This window comes from Amblyomma mixtum, chromosome 9 (assembly GCF_055824585.1).
Source record: "Amblyomma mixtum isolate Tamu chromosome 9, ASM5582458v1, whole genome shotgun sequence".
Classification (NCBI taxonomy): domain Eukaryota; kingdom Metazoa; phylum Arthropoda; class Arachnida; order Ixodida; family Ixodidae; genus Amblyomma; species Amblyomma mixtum.
The window spans coordinates 88,889,906-88,914,476 of NC_143020.1; the positions used below are offsets into that span (position 1 = coordinate 88,889,906).

The 24,571-nt window shown below is 45.0% G+C and overlaps 1 protein-coding gene across 1 annotated transcript in view; it reads left to right on the plus strand.

Moving 5' to 3' along the window:
- The window catches only part of LOC149330052 (IDLSRF-like peptide), a 180,535-nt gene that overhangs the window by 148,347 nt on the left and 7,617 nt on the right, over positions 1–24,571 (plus strand). Inside the window, exons 2-3 of the mRNA XM_089560772.1 lie at positions 9,308–9,448; positions 18,140–18,292. Of these exons, the coding sequence (XP_089416898.1) occupies positions 9,308–9,448; positions 18,140–18,292 (294 nt within the window). The remainder of the gene's footprint in view (positions 1–9,307; positions 9,449–18,139; positions 18,293–24,571) is intronic.

A 24,571-nucleotide genomic window follows, 5' to 3' on the forward strand; every position in this document is an offset into this window, starting at 1 on the left:
TTTAACCAGATTTCAGTAACATGCTTTGTGCGCACTTCCCTAAGGGTTCCTGCTTCTGCGTAAAACACTAGTTAGTGACGACTCTTACAGAAGATCGAAGATGTTAGCAAAAGCCCCTAAACGAATGAAGTACTATATTAACTTAGCTAAACTCTGCGTTAAAGTATAAAGCTAGAAAATATTCAACGTTCAACCGAGGTTACTGGTCTAAACCCAAATTAGCCGTCTACTATTCTGTGACCTGAATATTTTAAAAGTGCGTAATGAGAGGCCTTGTATGGTAAACGCATATTGAATGAAAGAAGAAAAACGGACACGTTCTCCAAACTTAATTAGCTCTCTGGTTAAGCACAAAAACTAACAACGCGTCCCCTTAATTAGAACTTCCGTCTTATTATCAAAGAGTCGAGGAGCTCCTTCTCTTCTTTTTCCTAAATAGCCGTCTCCTTTTAATTTCCTTGCTCTGCCCAAAACGCCAGCAGTATAAAACACTTCATAACATCACGCAATACATGTTGGAATTCGTGAAATTCAAGCCACTTTTTCGCATAAACTACTGTTACAGTCAATGCACGAAGGCTTCTTTTTTACCGTTTCAGCCTCACTTTATGGTCCAGATTTGCCTTGTAACTCTTTTCCAGATAAACTCCTGTTCGAGGCAGTGCATTAAGGCTTTCTTTTAGCATTCCGGTCTTACTTTATGAGCCAGATTTGACTCGTAACTTTTTCCAAGAAGTCATCGGACTCGTTACATTCTTGAAAAGCATGATCGGTTTTTACGCATAAAAGTAAAATCGTTTATGCACCTTTTAACATTTGCAGTCCGCAATATTGTTCTTGCAGAAGGAGCAACAGTACAATTTACTAGTAGGAATAAGGTACGCCTTGCCGAGAATACTTCCCTTTAGAGCGGATTAAGGTAAGCCTCAGGACGGGCCACCGTATGAATAAGACGTGAACACGTGTCAGCCGACTAACGTCTAAACAATACAGTTATCATGGAACGGTTTAAATACCGTTCCTTCCATGCCTTACAAGTATATTATAAAGACAGGTTATCTGTTTATGCCGTCCACACGCACAGAAAACTAAGCGGTTGAAAATAAAAACACTAGCAGTGATTAGATAGTTTGTCGATAAAATTTCAACGAGTGCGACGGTTAAACGAAACTGCACAAAAATACTGCAAAACAAAAAATTAGATTCACCGTGGCAGAATTGAAAGCCTTTGACAAAAGGTCGCAGCCCATAAGCTGTGCCTCTAAGTCGTTTAGTAGGGCTTTTGTAGCATTCTAGCTTAATGTGTAGCTTAACTGCCGGAGAGGAGGGGACTCGAGTTTGTCCTTCCTTCAAAATATTTGGAACGCTTGCGAGGCGTAGCGAGAAAGTCGGCACAGCCAAGCAGGAAACTCCACTGGTCTCTAAAGTTTGACTCAGGGTGTACAGGTTGTTTCAGACTTAGAGGGAACATTGGAGGACGTGGTTGTGCTCTCCGGATTACCGGTGCGTCTGTAGGGGTCGCAGTGGCAGAAAACGTGGCACTCTATGCGAAACATCACTCCCATGTTCCGCTGCGTCTACTCCGGTTTGCGTCGTGTCGGACGCAGTGGCGCTCAGGAGAGCGCGTCCACGCCCTCCCTTGTCCCATCTAACTGTGAAACAAACTGTTCGTCAAATATTCCTAGGAATTTTTTTGCTCGCCAGTTTTGCACCGCTGTTGGGTCGCGGAAGGGATTTGTGGGAGCTATATTTAATATCTGGTAACAAAAAAAAAACCCCAAAAAGTCTGTTTTCTTTTTTTATGACGTCTGAACAACTTACAAAAGCGGAGGTTTGCGAAAGTCCGGACGAGCAGGTACGTGCTGGTCAGCGAAAGGTGCACCAGAGTATAGCGTTATGTGTATTTTTGTTGTGCAACGTCATGAGCCAAAGCCAGGCAATAAAGAAAAAAAAAAAGTAAGACGCACTTAGTTGGTCGAATGTTCAGGGGAATCCCCCAAGACGGAGTAAATTTATAATCAAGAAGCGAATTGCGCATTGGCATCCACTCAAGCGCAGCCATACGGCTTGAAAGGAAAGTTGTCCAGCATCCAGAGAAACTTCTTAGTTAAAAAAAATTCATACTGGTTCGGGGTTTAAACCCGGGACCACCGCTTCAATGGAGCAGACGCTCGACCTACTGAACTAACCAGGACTTTTTTTTCTTTCGTGGTATTTATTCTACATGGTTATGTTCAGAAAAGATATATATACATATATGTGTGTGTGTGTATACACACAAAAAGAAACCTATTTACGGAGCACCTAGGTAGGCGCTACGTAGCACAAGCATAATAGAAAACATAACAGAACTAAAAGGCCAGCAAGAATATACAGCGCATTGGGAGAGGAAACCAATCCGGTAAGATGTTCAATTATTTGTAAATGTCCTTTACGTGCAGCAACATTCGGCTAAAATGAATTCTGGGCGAAACAACAGGTTCAACGTTGCGGTCTTGCATGCGCGCTTTCTAAAAGCTATATGAAGTCCTGTCAGAACAATCATATCATAGGGTTTCGATTCAGGTTGGGAAACAAGGTGGCGCACACTGTAAGAATTTAGGAGAAAATCTTTCTGTAACGTCCTCTGCAACGCATCCCAAACAAAATCGCGTCTTTGCAGTTTAAAAAACAATGTTCAATTGTCTCAGGCACATTGCACAAGCGGCAGTTCACAGAAGACACAAAAATGTTTTTCCTATCGAGCCACGTGTTGACAGGTATAGTGGCAATTCCTCCTTGCACCATAACATTTTTCTATGAACTAACCGAGACAGCTAGCATAGGGTACGGTGAGAATCACAACGTTCTACGTAAGTGACGGTCATTTTCCAGCTTCGAATTCGCTGACCTGTTTGCGAAGCTTCTGGCGGAATGCAAGAAAGAAAAAGAAAATGATATTCACCGAACATAAATTTTTGATGCCTGTCCGATATTTTTTTTTAAGCAAGCCTCTCGTGAGGCCCTAATTTGACGCATATCGTCTGAGTTGAAGGGCTAGAGCTAATATTTGCGTTTCCCTGATCCTACTTCTCTGACAACGACGGACAACCTAAGTCCACTGCAAGCCCGGCAAATTAAAAGACGCGGAGACTTTTCTTGGAGCCCTCAGCTATTGTGAAGGCCTACACGTGGCTACGCCGGTTAGCGAAAAGCAGAATTTCAGTTTGCCTTGTAACAACATTGCGCTGGGAAATACACTTTTCTTTGATTCTCTTATGATATTGGGATGACAGCGCATCTGCATACTGTGGCCTAATTAGAAAATTCAACGCAGGCGCCCACCTATGCGCTTTATGGTTACTTTAGCCACGCTCAGTGTTGTATTTTTGATCTGCAAGACATCGCATGAATAATGCTTGGGCCTTAAAAACACGATGAGAAGTAAAACCGGGCAGATAGATCACATAAATACTTGCTTGTAAAGGAAGGCAAGCTGGACAGAAGTCACCATTTGTAATTTCGCGCGAATAATTTATCGCTCCGCCACTCCGAACGGTGGAAGACATTTCGCTCTTTTGATTCAAACATGAGACTTCGATGCCGGTCAGTCTTTGTGAGCACTGAGAATAATTCTTGCGCGAGAGACGTCGAGAGATGCATCGCAGAATTCTGCCGGAATTATTCAAGGAAATGAGCGATGCTTTGCGCGGCATTCACAAGCATCTTTGGAAAAATTGGTCTGGTAAAGCAGCTTTGTGTCGGCAAAAGGCCCCCTTTAAAGAAGTATTAGAAAACATGCGCGCAATAAATTTCGCTGTCCTCGCTTTGATGTTTCAGAAACAAACAATTGTATGGGTAGTGTCCTAGATGAGCGGATGAACGATAAGTATACCGTTCCTTGGGGCAGTGGTTTTAAGACACGCTCCTCCTGGAGTCTTCTCGACACACATGAATATATGTACTGATGCGCGAAAGGTGCAAAAAAATACAGAAACTCAGTGAGAGCCGCACGTGCTGGTGCAGAATCCTTATGGCCGGATACAAGTCTGCAGTGAAGCTCTGCAGCAGAAAAAGCAAATGAATATAAACCTCACGTTTGTAGGTAAAAGGAACCACTCCTCCATACCACCGTAACCGGTAAACTTAGTCATTGGAAGTAATGTTTGAGAAGAAAGCACTACGCCTGTTCCTCTATAGTTCTGAGGTATATTTCCATAACAATATTGAACGAATGAGAGAACCATTGGACACTTTTGCTACCACCTTATCATGTTGGCTGGAAGTTCACCACCAAACTTTTTGCTTTCTCCAAACCTCGTACGCTACTGGTGTAAGATTCATATGGGAAAGTTGCTCATATGAAATACTTGCACTTAAGTACAGGGGGAACCCCCAAAGCTTCGTCATTGGGCCCTGCTTGGCACTAATCCTTTTATATATTCTATAGGTGCGCATTTCTTCTTCAATAAACTTGAAATATGAACTGATGTCGCATCATGTTTGCTGGAATGTGGGAAGAAAATCGTACTAGAATTTAAGTCTGAAAAATTTTTGAATACCAGTGTTTTGTTGCGAAAGCAACACAACGCGAGTCACCGAGCCATTTCGCGGAGCTGACGAAAGGTCATACTGCGCATGCGCGAGGAGCAGTGGCGTCACACGGCGCACAGCAGGCGCGCCGCCGCCGTCGCTGCGCGGGTAACACAGAGGCGCCGCCGCTCGCCAGTTGCGCATGCGCAGTAGCGGCGCATAGCTAGCGTGCCGGGGCCACCGCCGCTGCCGTGCGCTCTCCATCGCCTCTCTCTCTCTCCTCATTGCTTTCGCAATCCTCCAGTTTTGACCAGAGCTAAACCACTGCTAATTTTTTTACCTGCCTTTTTCTTCAGTCCTCAGTGGTTGAAGGTACTGGGCTAGAAAGGTGCCCATACACCAACTCTCTTAGCTTAGAAATTCCACTATTACGATTATCTACTGTCTTACGGAGAGAGCCAGCCACAAGATACGCCGCCACGTCAGGATGCAGAGCCGTGAAGTATGTATTTTACGCATGGTCGGGCGAGTGGTACGCACCCACGCCAAAGACCACTGCTCTCCTGTAAGCCGGATGTTTTTTTTCCGCCGCCGAAAAACACGTCACGGCGAGCTGCGTCTCGCGCAGGCTTCTATACGGCGTTAGCATAGCGCAAGTAGCTAATGAACGGGCGTGCTGTGCGTACAAATTCCCCAGTGCCGCCCTGATTCCCCGTACACGCGCAGTTCGCCGAAAAAGCTAGCCGTAGCGATAGCGAAGGCGGACTTAGGTGGGCATATGCAGCAAGCCTGCCGACTTCATTCCCTATTCCACCCTTACTTCCCCCACATGCTTTCTCCCTTTCGCGCGGGGAAAAATGGACGCAGTCACGTGTCTTGGGAGCTTTGCGTGAATCCACGCTTTGCATGCGCCCTGTGTGTACTAGGGGTATAGACGCGTGCTTTGTGTGCGAAAGCGGGGCGCGCATACGCTTGGCGTTGCACAACGGAGTGGTTTTGTGAGCGTGGTCGTTGTTTTCCCTGGGTCGCACTTCGCTGATTCGCGAAGGTACAGAGGCAAACTGCGCACGAATGAACTCTTTCACTTCTCCCGCCGAACTTTTCCTCTGTTTTCGTCGCCCGGGTGAAGAAATCCCGATAACTTTCCGGCTTTCGAAGCGTAGAAAGTGTTTTAGAGTGATGACGTCCAAAACAGAAAGTGGAGCAGGTTTTAAAACTCTGAGTGTGCTTTCGAGCGGACGATTAACTGATGAATTGCTTGGTTAATCACGTGCGCGAATCTCCTTTAATTACTACAGAAAGGATAAAGAGCACATCCACTTAGTTTAGATTAGATATTATGCCTTAGAGACCCTCGACAGAGTTTTGTTGAAGCCATTTAGGTCGGTGCTTTTAAATAAGCCGAAGTTCGGAGGGCAGAAGAGTGTGTTTAGAAGTAGAGAGTTTGTTTCCCGTTATTTAGCAGCCCTTCCAGCTCCAGCTATCTTAAATGTCACTGTCATAATCATTAGGCTACGGGAAAGCAGACAACATCGCTTCAGCCTGGATATTATGTTCAGCAAAGCCGAGAGGAATTTTAAAAGCACTAATTTGGGGTAGTTCTCTAACAAATCGTTGAAAAAATTAGCCGTTTTGCCAAAATATTGTTCGTAAATAGAAGAGCGATCATTTCGCTTGAAGAATGATTGGTCAACAAATGGTTTCTTTACCGGCTGATATCTTCTGAGCTCAAAAGCAACTTTAACCTCAGTTAATTAAAGTTGGTCTCGTATCTTAAAGCTGCCGCATGAAGTGACTTCGTGGTTGCATTCGAAATTTCGTCCAGAAATTAGTTTCTAAAAATAATGGTTTATACCTATTTTCCCTTACGTCCAAAGTCCTTTTTCGATATGTTTTTTTTTATTCTTACACGGATTCCAATGTAATCAGCTTCCCCGCGTCCCGTCGTAACAACACGTTTACAATATCATTGGTAAGGTACCAAGAAAGAAGATAAAGAAGAGTAGATATATGTGTACTCATGGGCACACATGCAGTGAAAAACACCAACCATTTTATGGATGTCTTTAGTCCACCTGTGTTTGTGCAGTTACAAAATGCATTCGGTATCGAACAAGTAAGCGGCTCCTAGTACGGGTGGAGCCTAAGGTGTGAACAGCAGTGCGTCCACTCCCTTGCTCCATATACGTCCATGCATCCCACCTGCGCTTTATATCTCGCCCGCGTTTATTACACCACGGGCAGTAGCGAGCTGTTTTTGAGACTGTGGCGCAACGCCGACTGTGCTTTCACGTAAGCAGTTTCGGGAGAAAAGCATGGAGCACAACAGCCAGGCGCTCGCGCGTGACGTCATTAACCAGCTCCGTCCTCGCTTGGAAAGCGTAAGTAAAGAAATAAAAGTAATCTAGTTCGGGGAGGAGTTATAATAAAGGACAACGTGCATGGCACGCATTCTGTGATGACAGCGAGGGTGCACTGCAAACACGCACGCCGCCTCTCGGCGGTGATTACAAAATGTGGGCGGTATATTTATGGGAGCTCTGCTAGCGTGAATCATCTATGCAGCTAGTGTAAACAGAGTTTTGGAGTAGACTGATGTTAATAATCCTCCTCAGGTGGCGTGACTAGGAGTGACCTCAGCAGAAGTTGCGATATGGCGTACAGAGAACCGCATAATAAGTTTTGCCTTTCCAACAGTTATGGAAAACTTATTTTAGTACCTCATATTAAGTATATTCGTAATTTACAGGTAACATTCGGCAGATTACTTATTCCAGTGTTTGAAATGCATCCAGCTCAAACTTAGTTGAACCTGGTTACCTGCACGTGTCCCTGGAGCTTCGTATGAAACCATCAGAATATGAAGCTTGTTAAGAAATGCTCCGCTAAGACAGGGGTTGCAGGATGCGTACAGTCAGAACTCTGTTAAGCTATTCAAAGAAAGAAAAGTCACGCACGAAGCAAACTGTGGAATCCCGTGTCGTGCTGCACAACGTAGTTACCCGCAAGGTGCAAAGTTTGCTTTCTTAATGAAGTTTGAATTAGCACACAGGAGCAACAGATCTGTATTACATGCGCGTGGGCGAATTATGCTAAGTTGCGCAAAAGCTACACACCATGCAAAAAATATATCGTACCTTTAGCGAGTAATATGATAATACTTTCTCGCTTTGGTAGCTCGCTCCAGTCACAAACACCTCCCTCGTCAGGAAGCCATTACATGGCGGAACATGCAAGCCCGCACACTACCGAACTTGGCCCGACACAATAAGATTTGGCCTGCGCAATACCCAACAAAGGCATGCCTGGCTTGCGGAAAGATTTCAGACATCCTCCACATGGTTTGGAACAGCCCCGAGCAATGAAAAGAGTACCGTTCACCGGAACTCAGCCATGAGCAGTGGCAGGCGAAGCTGGCTCACACGGAGCTTTAGCACCAGCTGATTGGTCAGGCCTTGGGGGCCGTATTCGCCAATGGTTTTCCGGACCTGGGTGAACCACTCGCATAATTACTCTATATTAATAAAGTTTATTCTCTCCCTCTCCAGCCACATTTCAACCGATCTGGAAAAGAGCACTTAAAATATTCGGTTCTGTAGTTCAATCGCTCTATATATTTCTTTTCTGTTCGTGAACACTATTTGATGGATGTAGAGACAAGGTTTCCCAACTAGCGGTCACCAAGTTTCTGCAAAATGCGGAGCGTCCAAGCCCAGTCAAAAGAACTGAGTGTTGTTGAGAGTTGTGGACTAGACTGTAGTGTGTTTGTCCTACAAAGGTTATTAATTGGTATAGCCATTTAATTCAGGTATAGCCAAATTATTACCTATTTTTTTAATACTTGACCTCAGGCTTAAGCTGTCAGTTAAGCAGTTGCACTATTCTCTTCAAAAACATCGGACTGAAATTTTTGCAACAAGTTACCGTTTACGCAAAGCAGTTTTTTCCCTTAACACCCTTAAAATATAACTCGCTCAATACAATGGCTCCCACGTTACAGCAGTGCCGTTTCATTGTTCTAAGGTACGTCTCAGAGATTTAAATTTGCTATTCTCTGGAGCCCTATAAATAAAAATTAGTGATCAGTTTCCTTTAAACACCCGGTATAGTATTGTCACGCAGTGGTGATTGCAGTACGGCGAACAGGAAAACAGCGAGAACGTATTCGAAACGAAACTCTTTATTTGGGCTGACTTGCGCCCGCAAAGAACTGAATCACTCGGCGGCGGCGTAGCAACAAGCGCCCTCGGCGGCCGTCGAACAGAATCCCCGCCGCTGCCGGCCGTGCTCTCTTTAAAGCTGATAGCGAACATTCGAGATAAAGCTTGGGAAGTTACTAGAACATTCTGGCGCAAAGTAGAATCAGCTCCGCCTGGATGCGATCAATCTACATAAATCTAGGGGCGTGTTGCGTCACAAACGAAGCGATAAAGCGGCGTGTCCGCAGCCTTGGAGCATGAACAAACAAACACTACAAAACATTACAAAGATTCGCAGCTTTACTTCCCTCTCAAAGAAGCATCGACTCGATGCTTTAGAACATAATGCGGCTATAAACAATGAAAAACGGATTGTGCAACAATAAACACCAAATGTGGAAACACGGCGTCCTTTAGTGTGCATGATAGGGCTTTAGGCGTACAGCATGGACTGCTTCTACATGGAGATTCGCGGCAGTATAATGTGTGCTAGTAGTCACTCAAAATTACAAAAAAATTGTTTCATGTCAAGTAATTAACCATAGATAGATTTCGGGGCCAAATTCAAGCTCTCTTCTCCCTCTGTGTTTGTGCAGTGGACACTGACCGGTGCCACCCGACACAGCCGTTCCGGTGTCCGGCGTCTACCACAGTGTGCATCTCCATCCAGTACTTGTGCGACGGGGCGCCCGACTGCCCCGACGGCTACGATGAAGACCCACGGCTCTGCACCGCAGGTAAGTAGATTCACAACTGAAATATCTGCCCAACTGGTATACGAAGGAAGTTTTGCAGCAGCCAACCGTATAAGACCAGAACCCACGGATGAAACACGGAAAGGACGCATCGCTATAGTGACTCGACTTTCCACGAGACATGAAATGCACTGACTTCCTGGTGCTATCAAGCAGGTTCCGAGAAATGAGTCGCAATGCCATTCATTCCAAGGAAACAACCCTGCCACACGCGAAACCCTATCCGAAGCGTGCACGCAGTCGGACAGCTCTCGAGAAAACCAGGACTTTTTTTTATCGCCTTGCCATTTGTACTGAGACAACACCGATTAAGCAGCTACCAGGTTCTCAAACACGTGCATTCTTGGACAAAAAATTTCAATATCGAAAACCTGTTATGCACCAGTATAGGAATATTAAAGGTAATTGTCCATTCTTCCGACATGCAGCAAAATCTTTCTTTTATAACGTTTTCATCACTCGCATCGAGCAGCAAGACTGCAATAGAAAAGCAATGGGGAATGCTTTTCACAATAGTAAATCCTTCGATAGAAAAAAAAATACAAGAATGCCGTCGGATGATCTGCGGATATATTGATTCTTATAGTGAAATCTTACAATATATGAAAACATTTCGGTCATAAAATTTTTCTGGTTCAAAAATGCCTTTGGCCAGAATTGCTGGGTATGGGGAGCCTGTGATTGTCTGAGGCCTTAGGTAGCTGTCTGTGGCAATCTACTACCGCACGGACCAGTCCAGATAGATCACCTCTATTCTCGAGCTGAGATTCCGGAAGCAATCATACGTTCGAAGACGCATGAGCTGTTCAGTCAATCTGCCCCTGTATCGTGTATCCGGAAAACATCTGCTTGTTCTGTGAAGAGAGAAGTGCTTTTCCATGGGTGATTTGGATTCACATCCCCATTTCCTACCGCCATTCAGGAGCAACTCGCTCCTCACCCGATCGCCCCAAATCGCCCCGCGCAGCCCAAAGCGCGTCCTGTGTTCCAGTAGTCGACTTCGATTTGCGGCGCAGAGATGGATGTTTTGCTCTCTCGTCGATTCACGGCAGTACTGCGGATCACCATTAAAATGCACCAATAAAGTAAACTCGAGTGGTCTATTAGCGCGCAGTCCGAATCTTCAAAGTCGGGTTTTGTGAATAATCAAAAATAATCGCTTTATGCGCCTGCCTACAGCGGTAAGATACAGCTGATGTACTGTATCTTGCCGGTACTCACCTATGGGGCCGAAACGTGGAGGCTAACAAAGAGGGTTCAGCTTAAGTTAAGGACAACGCAGCGAGCTATGGAAAGAAAAATGATAGGTGCAACGTTAGGAGATCGCAAGTGGGTGGAGTGGGTGAGGGAACAAACGCGGGTCAATGGCATCCTAGTCGAAATCAACAGGAAGAAATGGGCTTGGGCTGGGCATGTAAAGGGAAGGCAAGATGACCGCTGGTCCTTAAGGGTAACGTAGTGTATTCCAAGAGAAGGCAAGCGTAGCAGGGGGCGGCAGGAAGTTAGGTGGGCGGATGAGATTGAGAACTTTGCGGGGATACTGGTAGAGGCCTTTGCCCTGCTGTGGGCGTAGTCAAGTTGAAGATGATGATAATGCCGCTGGCTGCTTAGACATCTCTTAGGGCAGCTTCAAGTGTAATAGTTCCCTTTGATCGTAAGCATTTTTTACTCCCTTTAACAGAGGTCTTCTCTATGTGCCCAGGAACCAGTGATGGTCAATCATCAACTCACCGGAAGCCACTGATGGTCATTTTTTTTATCCATCAAATGACATCTTCCGATTTCAGAGACCGAGCTTTTGAGCTGAGTTAAAAAGCCTTGCTGGAATCGCGAAAGCAACATGCCTAATTCATAAAGGGTAGCCGCGGAAGTGAACAAAACATCACTGATGCTCGGCAAATCGCCTTACTGCGGGCAAACAGGAAAGCCCTAATAGGAAAAGTTCTGGACTACGGGGAATGTGCCTGCAAGCGAACTCCGTACTCTTCCCACACAGCTCGCACGTGGCGTGGATGCGAACAGGGTAAAGCCAATGCCTACGCTCCGCGAGCATAAAAACACATAAACAAAAAAAAACGATGGTGTCTAACTCAATCCGTGCTTGCTTCCGCGAACAGTACAACACTGCCCAGCGGGAAGATTGGTTTAAAACTTCGCTTTTTTCGTGTCTGGTACCAACCAAAGGTTTTCTTTTTGGCAAAAAGTTAGGAGCGATAGAAACGAAATTAAGAGAAAAAAAGAAAGAAAAGATAGCGGGAGTGCATTAACCCATCATCTCTTTCTCAGAGGTTTGAAGCTTAAAAAAAATAGAAAAAATGAAGACGAACGAGTGTAACAAAGTTTTCGCCGGTACTGTCTCAAACAGCTCGCAAACTTCCGAATCTCAGCTCCACACATCACACACGAGGCAGCTCAGCACGTGGGTTCGTTTCAATCCTGTTATCCGGTCGACGGCTCGAGAACGGCAAATAGAATGGGATGAACGAAAAAAACAACGAAAAGAACAAAACCGATAGGAACCTCTCTCGCCGCGTGATTCGCAGATCCTGCGGCTAACCTTGCGGCGAACGGTCGGAAAACAAGTTAGCGCGCCATTTTGGGATTCGCTTTCGGAGGTACTCCACGGCTGCCGATGTTTTTGCTGTTTTCTTGCAGTCGGGGTGAGCTCTTACCGGAATAGGGAAGTGGCGGGGAAGGCAGAGAATCTGGAAGCGCGGGTAGAAGGATACAAGAAGGAAGAAGTATGGGATCGCGTTAATCCCGTTTACCGCTCTCTGGTACCAAGACACCGATGCGCGCCGCATGAGGTCGCTCCTATTCTGTCGGAGTTGTCAGAACAAGCGGCGTTCTCGCTATTTACACTTCTTTGCTCTGCATTTCGGGCGGTGTAACGTAGGCGACCAGGCAAGTGCGAGCCCCATGCGAGGCGCGCGTCAAGAACAGCGTCTCGAGTTCCTGCTAAGCTAGGGTACGGACGACTTCCATATAGAACGCTCGCCTGGCATCGAGTCGTCAGCCTGTCTCTACTATTTAATTATGCCGCTACGTTCCGGGCAAGAAGTGAGACAAACAAAAGGAAAGACACTCATGCAAGCGCTGTGGGCACGTAGCAGTAGGTTGCTCAGGCTGCGGTGAATCGATGAGCCGCAGGTGTTGTTTACAGCGTCGACGCGTATGCCCGCAGTTTCTGTATTTTCATCTTTTGCGGCGGGAACTTTGTGCCTGGCATAGGGAGTCGCCTTATGTTTAGTATATCGTAACTAAATGGTCTGTATACACCTACAGCCAATGGACTGGAAAGGAAGTGATGTCCGAAATAGGGCAATGGATTGAGAATGAACCGTCTTTGGTCCTCGTATCCAGGCGGACCTATACAACAACGTGGAGTTTGTAACCCGTTTGAACAGAACCGTTGAGGATATTCACTGCATGGTAATGTGGCAATAACGGTGATGATAACGCTATTGCTTTAAAATTATCGCTTATTTTTTTATCCAACCTATACAGAGTCCAGCCATTAGACATTCATCTCTTCTTCGAAATTAAACTCCGCGTGCAATAAATCTCGTTCGGCACCGTTGAAGGCACAACACTACCAGCACTCCTAGTGAGTGAAATGATTTTAACTGAAAAGAAAGGTTGAACAGCATTTGGTACCCGCAGAGCCCGTCTGCAGCAGGATGCAGGGCGTTCGGCAGAAAATGGATAAATTAACACACAACGCACCTAACGCAAGGTACAAGAGTTACTTTTCCTTCTGCCTACTGAGTTGCAGTTGGGTGTCTTTAGATTACGTCAACGTGATGCATGCCGGTAGCGCCCTCCAGTGTTAGTGGCGGTAACAACCGTGTGATGACGCACAAAAAAAGACCGAAGAGGTGGCAGAGGACACGACAGGGGTGGAGAAAGCAAGCACGCTGAAAATAGGCGCCTGTGACTCAACGTTACGTGCTGCTGGGAGGAGTGTTCTTGGAGAGCGGCTAGCGGTGATGATCATTATTATTATTGCCATGGTGCTGGTGGTAATCAATTATGCTGATCATCTAACGTCACGATGGATAAGCCACACTTTAAAGCGTCTGAAACTGCGCATTTTCTTCTCGAAATTCTGTGAATCTTTCGCAGAGAGTGATAGAGGCCATTGTTCTCGGCGAACATTCAGGGAGCGCGCATTACCCTCGATGATGGATGAGTCGCTCTCGAAAACAACTCGAAACGGCTATTTTCCTTGTTACCGCTTTGTCCTAAATAGCCAGACAAACTCGTCCGAGTGTAATTAGCGACTTACAAGTTGAATCTTCAAAAAGTGATATGTTGTCAGTGTTAGAAAAAACGAGAATAAGAAAATGGAATCGGGAAGAGCGGAGGTAGGAGGTTTTACTGCAGGGAAACTTCTTACTAATGCAATTGATTTTCATATCTATGGTGCAAAAATCGCGGTTGAATGCATTCGTGAACCTCGCCGGTATTTCTTCTTCAGGTGGGAATATTTTTGCTTTGGAGTGTTCGCGTTACAGTTAATCTGTTCGCGTTTCATTTGACGCTGACGGTATCAGTTAAGATCAACCCATGCGCATTGCTTCCACCTGTGAGGATGCAAAACATGCAAATTCGTTTGCGATTTCCGAGGTTTTCGCTCAAAACCTGCCGACTGGAAACCTCAGGCAGCCACCCTTAAATTGAATTGAGCTGTAATAGATTTCAGTGGCGAAGAGAAGTATCGTTAAATGTGGAATATATTTGCAGTGAAACGGAGCGATGAGGTGCTCCTCGCGATCACAGTGTTCAAGAAGTATTGAGGCTTTCACAATAGTTATGCCGTGCTTTTCACTTGTTCCTGCTCGTAATGGCAATCACAATAACTTATTCGTATTTCGGGCACCAGGGAACATGAAAAAAAAGCATTCGCGATTTTCAAAATACTCAACGTAAAAGTGTTTTACTATTGTTTAAGAGCAACCATCACGTGACTGAGCGCTCAGGGCATTAAGCTTTCCGTCGCAGGAAAAATAAAGAAAAAATAGGTTCTGGGACATCACTGGTCGCTCCTTAGGAACCCCTTCCTTAAGTGTCAATATTTGAGCAAGCCTTTCATGTCGAGTGAAATCTTCCACAAATGTCCTGTCAAATACGGTTTCCAAACACTGAGGGCTACGTTCGAAAAGGAAAATTTTCATCCGTAGAAGCGGTTCAGGCCAAGTCTATTCTGTAGTTTTTCTTCCGTTCTGAAAGTTTAGACGTGCAGTAACTCAGACGAGGCTGAGTGAGGACGTCCCTTAAACGTGCCTCTGAATGTTTTCCGTCACATGCCATGGCTGTATTACTTGCCGGAGCAACTTAGATGACAATCTGTTTGTTCTTTTTTTTATTCTTTGTACATTTTGTTAGGCTGCTACCGGCTCTTCATATTTATGTTTGGAAGTGATTTATGAACTACTCCCTCTTTCTTTCTCCTTTTTGTTCCAAGATGACTTGTTCTCAAAGAGTACAGACAAGGTAGTGTAATTTTTTTTTGTTCTAAGCGGTTAAATTTTTGTCGACAGAAAGCCCAGAAAGGACAAATTGATTGCTATTCAGTGTAAGCTCATTAACTTTATGCTAGCGCTAGTTCTGGCTCTTCGTCGTGCAGCCATTCAATTACAGGATTGTAATAATTGTTAAAAAGCCGCCGCGGTGACTCAGTGGCAATGCTGCTGACCCGAAAGACGCGGGTTCGATCACTGCCTCGGTGGCCGAATTTCGATTTAGGCGAAATTCTAGAGGCCCGTGTGCTGTGCGATGTCAGAGCACGTTGAAGAACCCCAGGTGGTCGAAACTTCCGGAACCCTCCACTACGGCGTGTCCCTCATAGCCTGAGTCGCTTTGGGAGGTTAAACCCCCAAAAAGCAGTTAATAAAGAATTCAAGTTTACCTACGAAATCGGTTAACGCCTGCTTATTAAGGACTAAATAAAAACTGGTATGGCGCAAGAAACGGGGACACAGAAGGCACACAAAACACAGGACTGACGCCAACGTTGGCGTCAGTCCTGTGTTTTGTGTGCCTTCTGTGTCCCCGTTTCTTGCGCCATACCAGTTTTTATTTCATCATGAACCAACTCGCCCAAACTAGAGTTTTACTTGACCTTATTAAGGACGGTGAAATTCTAGAGGTCTGTGTACTGTTTGATGTCACTGCACGTTGAAGAACCGTTCAACGCCTGCCTTGTAAGTACGGCGCTCTTGTCTAGTCAGCCTACATTAAATACTTGCCAATGCTATTTTCTTTACTGTTTCTTCGCAAGAAAAGAATTTACATTTACCCTGAGCAACTTTTATGCAAAATTGATTTATGGTCACTGCCATTTTTCCTTACTTTAACAATAAGATAAGGCTCGGGCCAAGCGCATGTAAACAGCTGTTTAATGACCTACTCGCGCTGATGTGCACAAACCAAGAGTTTAGTTGAGGTTTTGCGGGCAATAAGAAAGGGCAGGGAAACTTAAGCATTTCATCATTTCCCATGAAATACTACTTGTTGCGAACGCAGTAACCACTATGAAACTTCTAGAAAACCACGCCTCTTATCCTCTTCACCGGACCCTCTTTTTCCGGCCACCTTTCCATTAATCTGTCAAAACTGCGGCGGTTGGCGGTCGATAACGCTTTCAGGATCTCCAGATGCCTCGAAGTGATAAAAAATGTAAGAAACCGGACGCGGTAACATCATTTCCTTTTCTTTCTTTTTCTGCCTCGGTTTCCTTCCGAGTACAGTCATGTAATGGTCAGCGTCAAAAATAGCGTTTGGATGCAGGGGTTTCGTCGGCAGCTGCCCACGATTTCTGATTTCATTTTATCCTGCGCTCGTTGTGCTTGTTAGGTTATCGCGTTCTGAGGAAGAACATGCCCTTCCCAGAAAAAGAGTCTGTGCCAGCGGGTTCCGCACTCCGATACTGGGAAAGAAACCATCCAACCAACCCCAATCCCACTCCACCCCCCACCCCCCCACCCTCCCATTTTCCCCGCAAAATCTGTATTCCGACCGCACTTGTAACCCGGAGCAAGACGGTAATAGAGTTTCGATCAGGAAGATGGTTCTCAGTGATTGCCTGGGGTCGGTTTAGTTCTCAATCTTTGTCTCACCACACGAGATAGAAGCTGCAATCCACTTTGATAGTGGCGCCCCGGAGTTTCCTTATCTAGCTACAATAAAAAATTCAACTTCTGCCTTAGCATTATTTTGTTTTCATTCTACACGGAACATGCTCTTAGCAACAGACCTCGTGGCTTTATTCTGTAAAGGAAACTGGAAGGTTACAAAACATAAAAGAAAGAAATTAGCGAAAACTGCACCCTTTACACCAGAGAAAGTTTGAGGTTTCTGCTACGCCCAGTGGTTCTTGAACAAGGGCAGAATGTATTCATAGTACCGCTAAGCTCCCGCAAAGCAGCATTATAAGAAGACGTCCGCAATTAATCTTTGATATTCGGAGTAATTAGCCACGCCCAGCTGGAAAAACGATCTGAAATAACTAAATTTTCTGCACTTGTTTTCCTGCTCAAAACAGCGTTCCTTTGTGAACGTCAACGATAAAACATTATAATTGTTGCAACAGCCTTAGCCGATATTTCTTCCTTTTTTAAACGATCAAAACAAAGTTATTATTATGCTAACGTCATTCATTAACCTCGTTTCACAACTACTTTCATTCAGTTTACATGTGCGCCTGCTCCAAACGTAAAGAAAGAGATGTTTGAATAAAATAACACTTTCATTTCTAAGAGTTTTACTTCCGGTGCCGGCAGTCGAATCACAGTGGTCATGTTAATTATTTTCCTAGATCTTCATCCTTTTTCACTTTTTGAACTAAGTGTGTTTTCCTTACACCAGAGTTTTCTCTTGGTTTACTGAAGGGCTTCTTCCTGTGTTTCTTTTTGACCTAATTCTCGGACGTGTGAGTTGAATGTAGTTAGTTGTTCTTTTCGCCGCCGCGGTGGCTCAGTGGTTATGGTGCTCGGCTGCTGACCCGAAAGACGCGGGTTCGATCCCGGCCGTGGCGGTTGAATTTCTTTGGAAGAGAAATTCTAGAGGCCCGTGTACTGTGCGATGTCAGTGCACGTTAAAGAACCCCAGGTGGTCGAAATTTCCGAAGCCCTCCACTACGGCGTCTCTGATAGCCTTAGTCGCTTTGGGACGTTAAACACCGTAAACCAAACCAAACCAAACCAGTTCTTCTTTTCATACACGCGTTACCACTTACGGTAGCCTGCGTGACTCGGGTACCTTGTATGTACCATTCCCCTGTGTAATGCTGCCTGCACCTTGGCATAGTTGGAAATAAAAAAAATATATTACAAATTTTTCTGTTTTCCGAAGTGGAGTGCTACGGAAGCCTTCCCTTTCTACGTGTACCCGTACACTACACGTCAACTCCCATGAAGGCTTACAAGGCACTGTTTTGTTTTCTGCGAGAGACTGCCTTGATTGACAGATTGTGACTGTGTTTCCCGTTCGTTCTCTCTTCCCTCTCTAATCCCCTCATTCCCTTCCCCAATTCAGGGTGGCCAACCGGCATACCTTTCCGGTTAATATCCCTGCCTCCCCCCCCCCTCTCCTGGGTATCTATATCTAAAAAATTATGCTGATAACTGGTGCTAACGATGGTTAATGAAGGCTGTGGCCTTTTATGTGCAGCGAAGCGGCCCCCAGTGGAGGAGACGGCCAACTTCCTCCAGACGCTGCTGAGCAACCACGGACCGAATTACCTGGAGAAGCTGTTCGGAGCCAAGGCACGAGACGCTCTGGCGCCCCTAGGCGGCGTGCAGAAAGTAGCCGTGGCACTCTCAGGTAAGCGAACCAAGATTTCAATGTGGACGAATCGGCACCAGTTGATCCTGAAAAAAAAAACGCGAAAAAAACGTTCGCTTAGACAACGATTGTCCTGCTCAATTCGTCCTCTACTCCTCCGTCATTTTCAGCTGCTATTTGCTAAGGTGGATAAAGTGAACTAATGTTCAAAAGCAACTATTGTTTTAAACTGAGCTTAATGGTACTTGCGATCAAAGCATTCGGTGTTGACTTTAAACACTGCCGCAAAACTTGCATGTATAGGTTTTCGAGAGCAGAGCAGCGCAAATATTGAAACTGTCAGCGCTTACACACCCCTTGAAAAGCCAGTACGCAAATTTTCGGCGTTGGCTTTTCCTTAACTGGTGTTATCGAATTCCAAAAGAGCTTAGGTATATCATTTTAAAACAGCGCAAAAAAGATACGGACCACAGGAAGAGACGTAAAAACAGCGCCCGTTTGTAAGTCTGTTCCTGTGCTCCGTTTCTTTTGATCAATTGATCAATCACAAAACTCGCCCAAGCTTTTACCTTAGCGTAGGTATACTATGGCACAGTTGTACCAGCAGAAAGAACGCCTAAACTTGGCTCAGACTGATGAAAAAAAAAACAAGTTAGTATCGCACAAATGTTTAGTTTTGGGTTCCCCTCAAATTTACTCGATAAATTGTTTGTACGGATCAGTGAAAGATGATTGTAGCTGCATCTGTTTCGACATCTAGAATGAAGAATACCTTTTTTCGCCAAGAGCGCAGATGCCAAAGGGAATGCTGCTGTATTAAGAAACGAGAAGCTACCTTCATCGGCAACGAGAGGATACCAAAGTAACGGTTTTATGAGCAACAGCCTAGTGGTGATCATGATTGAATGAAAACAAAAATCTCGACAAAAATTTAATATTGCTCTTTTAATGCTGTACATCGAAGATTTAGCAGTCGTGATGCTTCTGTAATCCTTGAAATTTTTGGCAAGGTCATCAATGATCCCACCAGGTTTTCTTTCTTGCTTTTCAAACTTTTTCGCAATCAGCGTTTTCACAATCTGCCAGCAGGGACGCCAGTCTGCAGCCCACCAAGCTTATATACCACGAGATGGCGGACATCAACCTCGCAACGAAGGAAATAGAAAGTATGAGAAGGTAGCCTCGTTTGCCTCTAAGGGAAGGAAAGAATGAGTTGTCGAGGGAAGACGGAAGGAAGGGTCTGCGAATCGTTGCCGACGAGGCCAGATCGGGCAAGCGCCAACGCGTCGCCCATGGACACGATATGGAAAAATAAGTTCCGACGGCAGATCCCCTAAGTGGGCGGGAGCCAGAAATCTCGTTAATCTTAATTCCGAGCTGGCCGCAATACGAGATCGGACGCGCGAGCGTATTATGTCCTCCCCACAGAAGTTTCCGAGGCGCCAAGAAACTATTTTTTTTTTCGTTTTCCTCTCAAGCTCAAAGAAATAAGGCGAAGATAGCAGTATCTTTTATGTGTGTTTGACGACTGCGGGATCGCAGATAGCAACAGTCCTTTGCAAGATACGCGTACTGAATTTTGCAAAGCAGTCCTTTGGCTGGGAAGCGAGGTTTTCGGTTCCATCGTGTCTCTTTAATTTCGCCACGAAATAAAATGACGGAGAAGCTCGTTCAAAGACGGCCTTGAGCACACAAAGGCACATTTCTTAGCGCTCTTCAGAAATAACTTAAAAGTAAAATCGAAAAATCCCTTCGACTTTGTAAATACTTAAATGCGCTCAAAATTTTGACTCGTGTAGCAGTGAAACAAATCATAGAAGCGCCTGTTCGTGTGTTCGTCGTGGTTTTATTTTTTATTATGGTACTTCCCCCGTATGTATTTGTTTAAGCGCCGTAGGGCTGTTGTAAACAATGTATGAACGCGGAGCTTTTAGATGATTAAACAGCGAACAATACCCGCGAGTAACACTGTTCATAAAACCGAAAGCAGGCGCGCGCACAAACAAAAGAAAAAAAGAACAGAGTGTTCGCTATTTATTGTTCAAGCACAGCGGCTCTGATCGCATTGCATAACTGCTAATCGGTAAGTAACAGCAGCTCCTGGGGCCTTTAGAGAAAGATTCTTTTCACATATCAACGATCCTGCGGCCCTCACATCATCACGACATGGTCAGAATAAGAGGGTAATACGGACTTTAACTAGAAATTAGCATCTTACTGCTTTTTTTTCAGCGCGTCCTTAACTAAAGTCCATTTAGAAGGTCGGCAGTTAATTATCCCCCGCTCCGTAAAACCTAGACTGCGGTTTCACATCGTGTTGAAGTAAGATAAAAAACTATCTTGTTTGAGCATCCTTGTTTACCGCAAAGGCTTTTTCGTGCCGCAAGCGTAATTTCATGATCATGAAAAGTGAGTAAACTGCATCAAGATACCGACGATGTGGAAACTTGTGGGAAAACACAACGCAGGGAGCGCCAATCACTGAAAATTATCCCTTGCCACACTGGAAGCTGTTCGTTATTCAAATAAAAAGGCCCTATTACGTGGAGAAATCAGCAAGCGCTGTATGTTTGGCGGTTTTGTTTGTTACAGGAAAAAAACCATTGCAAAAATTTCTTCAGAGAGTCTGTAGGCTGTCTATTGACTTTTGTCAGTAAGGTTTATAGGTAATCTATAAATTTATGGCCGTAGCCTTTCAGTACACTTTCTTCTATAGACACTCTACACACATTCTATTGGTTTATGGCTATACACGTTTAGAAAACTTATGTCTACAGACAGTATGTATATTATGAATAGACAGAAGTCATTATTCATTGAAAGGTTATAGAGTTTATAAGAAGTATATAGAAAATCTATCGACCCCCTTTTCAAGATAGAGAGGAATATGGAAGCTGGACACGTAGATGTCTTTGTTTCTTGCTTATGTTTACCTCGTTGTCTTTGTGACTTTAAGCTCGCATTCTCTAGCAGTTAAACCCAGACCACCAACCACAAAACGACCTCTTTGTTGTGCGTCACAGGGAAAGTATGTCAAAGCAAATAGACCTTTTGGCTGCGAGTAGATCAAACGAAGAATTCGCCTGGTTGTGGCGCCCCAGGAAAAGAAAAACCAAGCCAATTTTTTTTCGATTCTATTTCTTGGTTCCCGGACAGATCCCTGCAGAGCTTAGAAAAGTTATTCCTTCGCAGGAAACTATGAGTTCGTCCTCTCGACTTTTTTTTTTCCGCCGATGTAAATGACCAAACAAAAACGCTACCTAGACCATGCGACAACATCGGCATACCGAATTCTCAAAAGCAGCCTGAACCTCAATGCCGGTTACACGCATTCCATTGCAAGGAACGAGTGTCCTTTCCACAATAGGGAAGCAGAAAAAAAGGCTGTCCCGATTTCCTCCAGAAAATACGCCTGAGTGACATTTAGGTTACTCGAGAAAAAAAAAACACTCACAGAACATAGAATTGGAAGGTACAACTCTGAGCACATGCCTTACCACACGGACAATCGCCATGAGAGCTGCCTCTTTTGAAAACAAAACAAACTGAATCCTCTGGCCGGCAGTTGTGTTCTTTCAAGTGAATCAGACAATCGGGACTCTGTTTTTATCAATCGCAAATATAAACAAGCCAGATCCAGTAATGTTTTCTTCTACCCGGTGGCTCCCATTTCCTCTTTTTTTATTTTTGCCTCTGGCTCCCTGAGATTTCTTACAGCCTTGCGCATTGTCCTTGCCAGCCCGGCTAAAGAAAACTGAAGGCAGTCCACAAAGGTGTATTGAGTCTTGTATCGGCGGCTGTATTGCCCCCCCCCCCCCCCCCCCTCCCAAAAAAAAAGACTTGTATTGGCGGCTGAACGCCGAAATTGAAGCCTTGTGGCCGATCTTAGCAAGAGCACCGCATTTTCAGATCAATCTAGATTCGCTTCACTTTGGTATCGTGGCCTTTCAAGTAAAATTCTAAGCGCCCTAGTATTGATTTTTCAAAAAAGGAGTATCAATTTTCAAAACGCCATAAATAACAGGAGCACTTCAGCAAATATCGGACTGCTAACTTTATACGGAAGTACATGGGCTTTATACAATTCTATATTTTGTTGCACCGCTCGAGGCACAGGTGTCTTCTTCCCCAAGGCGGTCTTCGAAGGCTTCAGCGGTCAGTCTCCTGAAGGCCCCAGAAAATGATTGGACTTTTCGAAACAATCTTTACTCCAATCTTCGACAAACATCTTCGCTGGGGTTAGTAAAGGGACGCGATTGAAAAAGAGAATAACTTATGGCTATGACAAGCAATACACCGACTGTCTTCGTTTGTGTTTATGCCCCTCCCAAGCACCGTGGTTTTGTTGTGTCAATACGTCCGGCTGAAAGGGTTTGACGTCATTCGAATGAAACAATTTTAAAGGACGATCAGATAGCGTGATGTAAAATTGTGCGAAAGCATTTGGATTTACCCTCGATTATTAGTTTGCTGTTTCTGCTCTAATGAATCCCTTTACTTCAAGTCACACACACACACACACACACACGCACACAGTGTAGTTTTTCTGGAGGAGGAGGTTGGTCGGAGGTGGGTGGTCAAGTGGTGGGTTGCGCTTCTGGACGGTGGAGGTAGGTCGGAGGTGACAATGAGTAAGTGAACAGACCCCTATTTTGGGGGTGGACTGGGGAAGTAGATGGTGGGTAGTGCTTCTTGAGCACAGCTGGTTTTCGCACTGCATCTTCGAACGAGATTTCGCCGTCGCGTTTTCAATCCGCTCTTGCGTAGGCTTCTAGTGGGCGGAGGCCTTGTGAAGGATGGTGGTCGGTGAGTAGGTGGTAGGCGGAGCTTCCGCGCTCATAGAGTTTGTTGGATGGCGCCTCTGGAGGGTTAAGGTGGGAGGGGTGAGGAGGTGAATTGAGAGTGGAGGTTGAGGGCTGCGAGGTAGAGAGGTGGTTCATGGGTGGAGCTTTTGGAGAATGGAGGTGTTTGTTATTCTCAGAGGCCACAGACAGGCAGACGCTGACATTTAATCATTGTGGCACTGCTGCTGCTTTCCATGTAAAATGAGCAAGGGTTGGGGTTTATATTCCAAAAGGAGTACAAGCGCCTGTCCCGTAATCTCTCTTGTCCGTGTTGCCGCGCTGTTTATTTCAAGTATGTACCAACTCGCTCAACTCGCCGTTTTACTGAAGTACAAGCGTCACAAGGCAAAAATGCCCGTGTATCTCTTTGTATTAGTTTATCTGTAGCATCGGAGATTGAAGCTCCCACTGTCCAGAAGCAGCACCAACCAACCGCCTTCGATCCCTGTAAAATTGCTTAGGCATTAGTGATTTCTATGCACATAGCAGCACTACGAGCAACAGTGCCTTGGGGCATGCAGTCAGGGTTCTATGTACTCGCGTGCCATCTGTCGGCACTCTTCAGTTCCACAAAGGCTCTACAGCGTTCAACCAGGTGCCAGTTTCTGCAATGTTCCACGGGGGTTAAAGAAAAAATATTGTTTGTACCAATCTCCCCCAAACATCATTTCTATTGTGTACTTTAGAGTACCGTCCTCTAGGGCGTTTAGAATAAACAGCGCTCGCTGCGTTGTGCGTAGGTAAAGGACGGCTTCTTTCAATTTGCTGTTCTATAGAGCTACATTCCCGCCACTGTTGTCCAGAAACCATTTTTTGTGGCGACAAACTTATTGGGCCTAAAGCGATGGAATATGAACATGTTTCGAGCACTAGACAGGGACCTACTGGTTGGGCACGTGATGCTTTTCTGAGAGGTATTAAAGTGCATTAAGCATCAAGCTTCGATCGAAGACTTACGTCAGAAAGCGGATAGTAAATTTTCAATTCGGTGCTTTATCTTTTAACTTTGCTTAATCAGTGTGGTGAATGGCACTCAGCTTCTTGCGACGGTAGTTGGTAGTCAACGTGGTGAGGTAACAATTGCAGCATGGTTTTTCCCGATGAATGCAGATGTTACGTCGTTCCGTAGATAAGTAACGAGGGAGTCAATAACAGAAACAAACTATTATTTTAAGCGTTATTATAAGGTCTGCTTTTCGAGCACGGTAATCACCAAAACCAGATAGTATACCATCATTATTATCATTAATACCATTCTTTCGCTGCCATTTTGAAGATTTGAAGGACTGCTTCCAAACATTCACCTTCCCCAAAAAGGTAAATAGCAGACGGTTTATTATAGCCAAGCTCGGAACATAGTGCTGTTGCATTAGCTGCTGCCGCACTAGCAGTAGCAAGTTCTTAACGTGCTAAAGGCATTTGACCAGAAGGCCTTTAGCCTAAAGGTAATTTAACTAAACGCATTTACCACAAA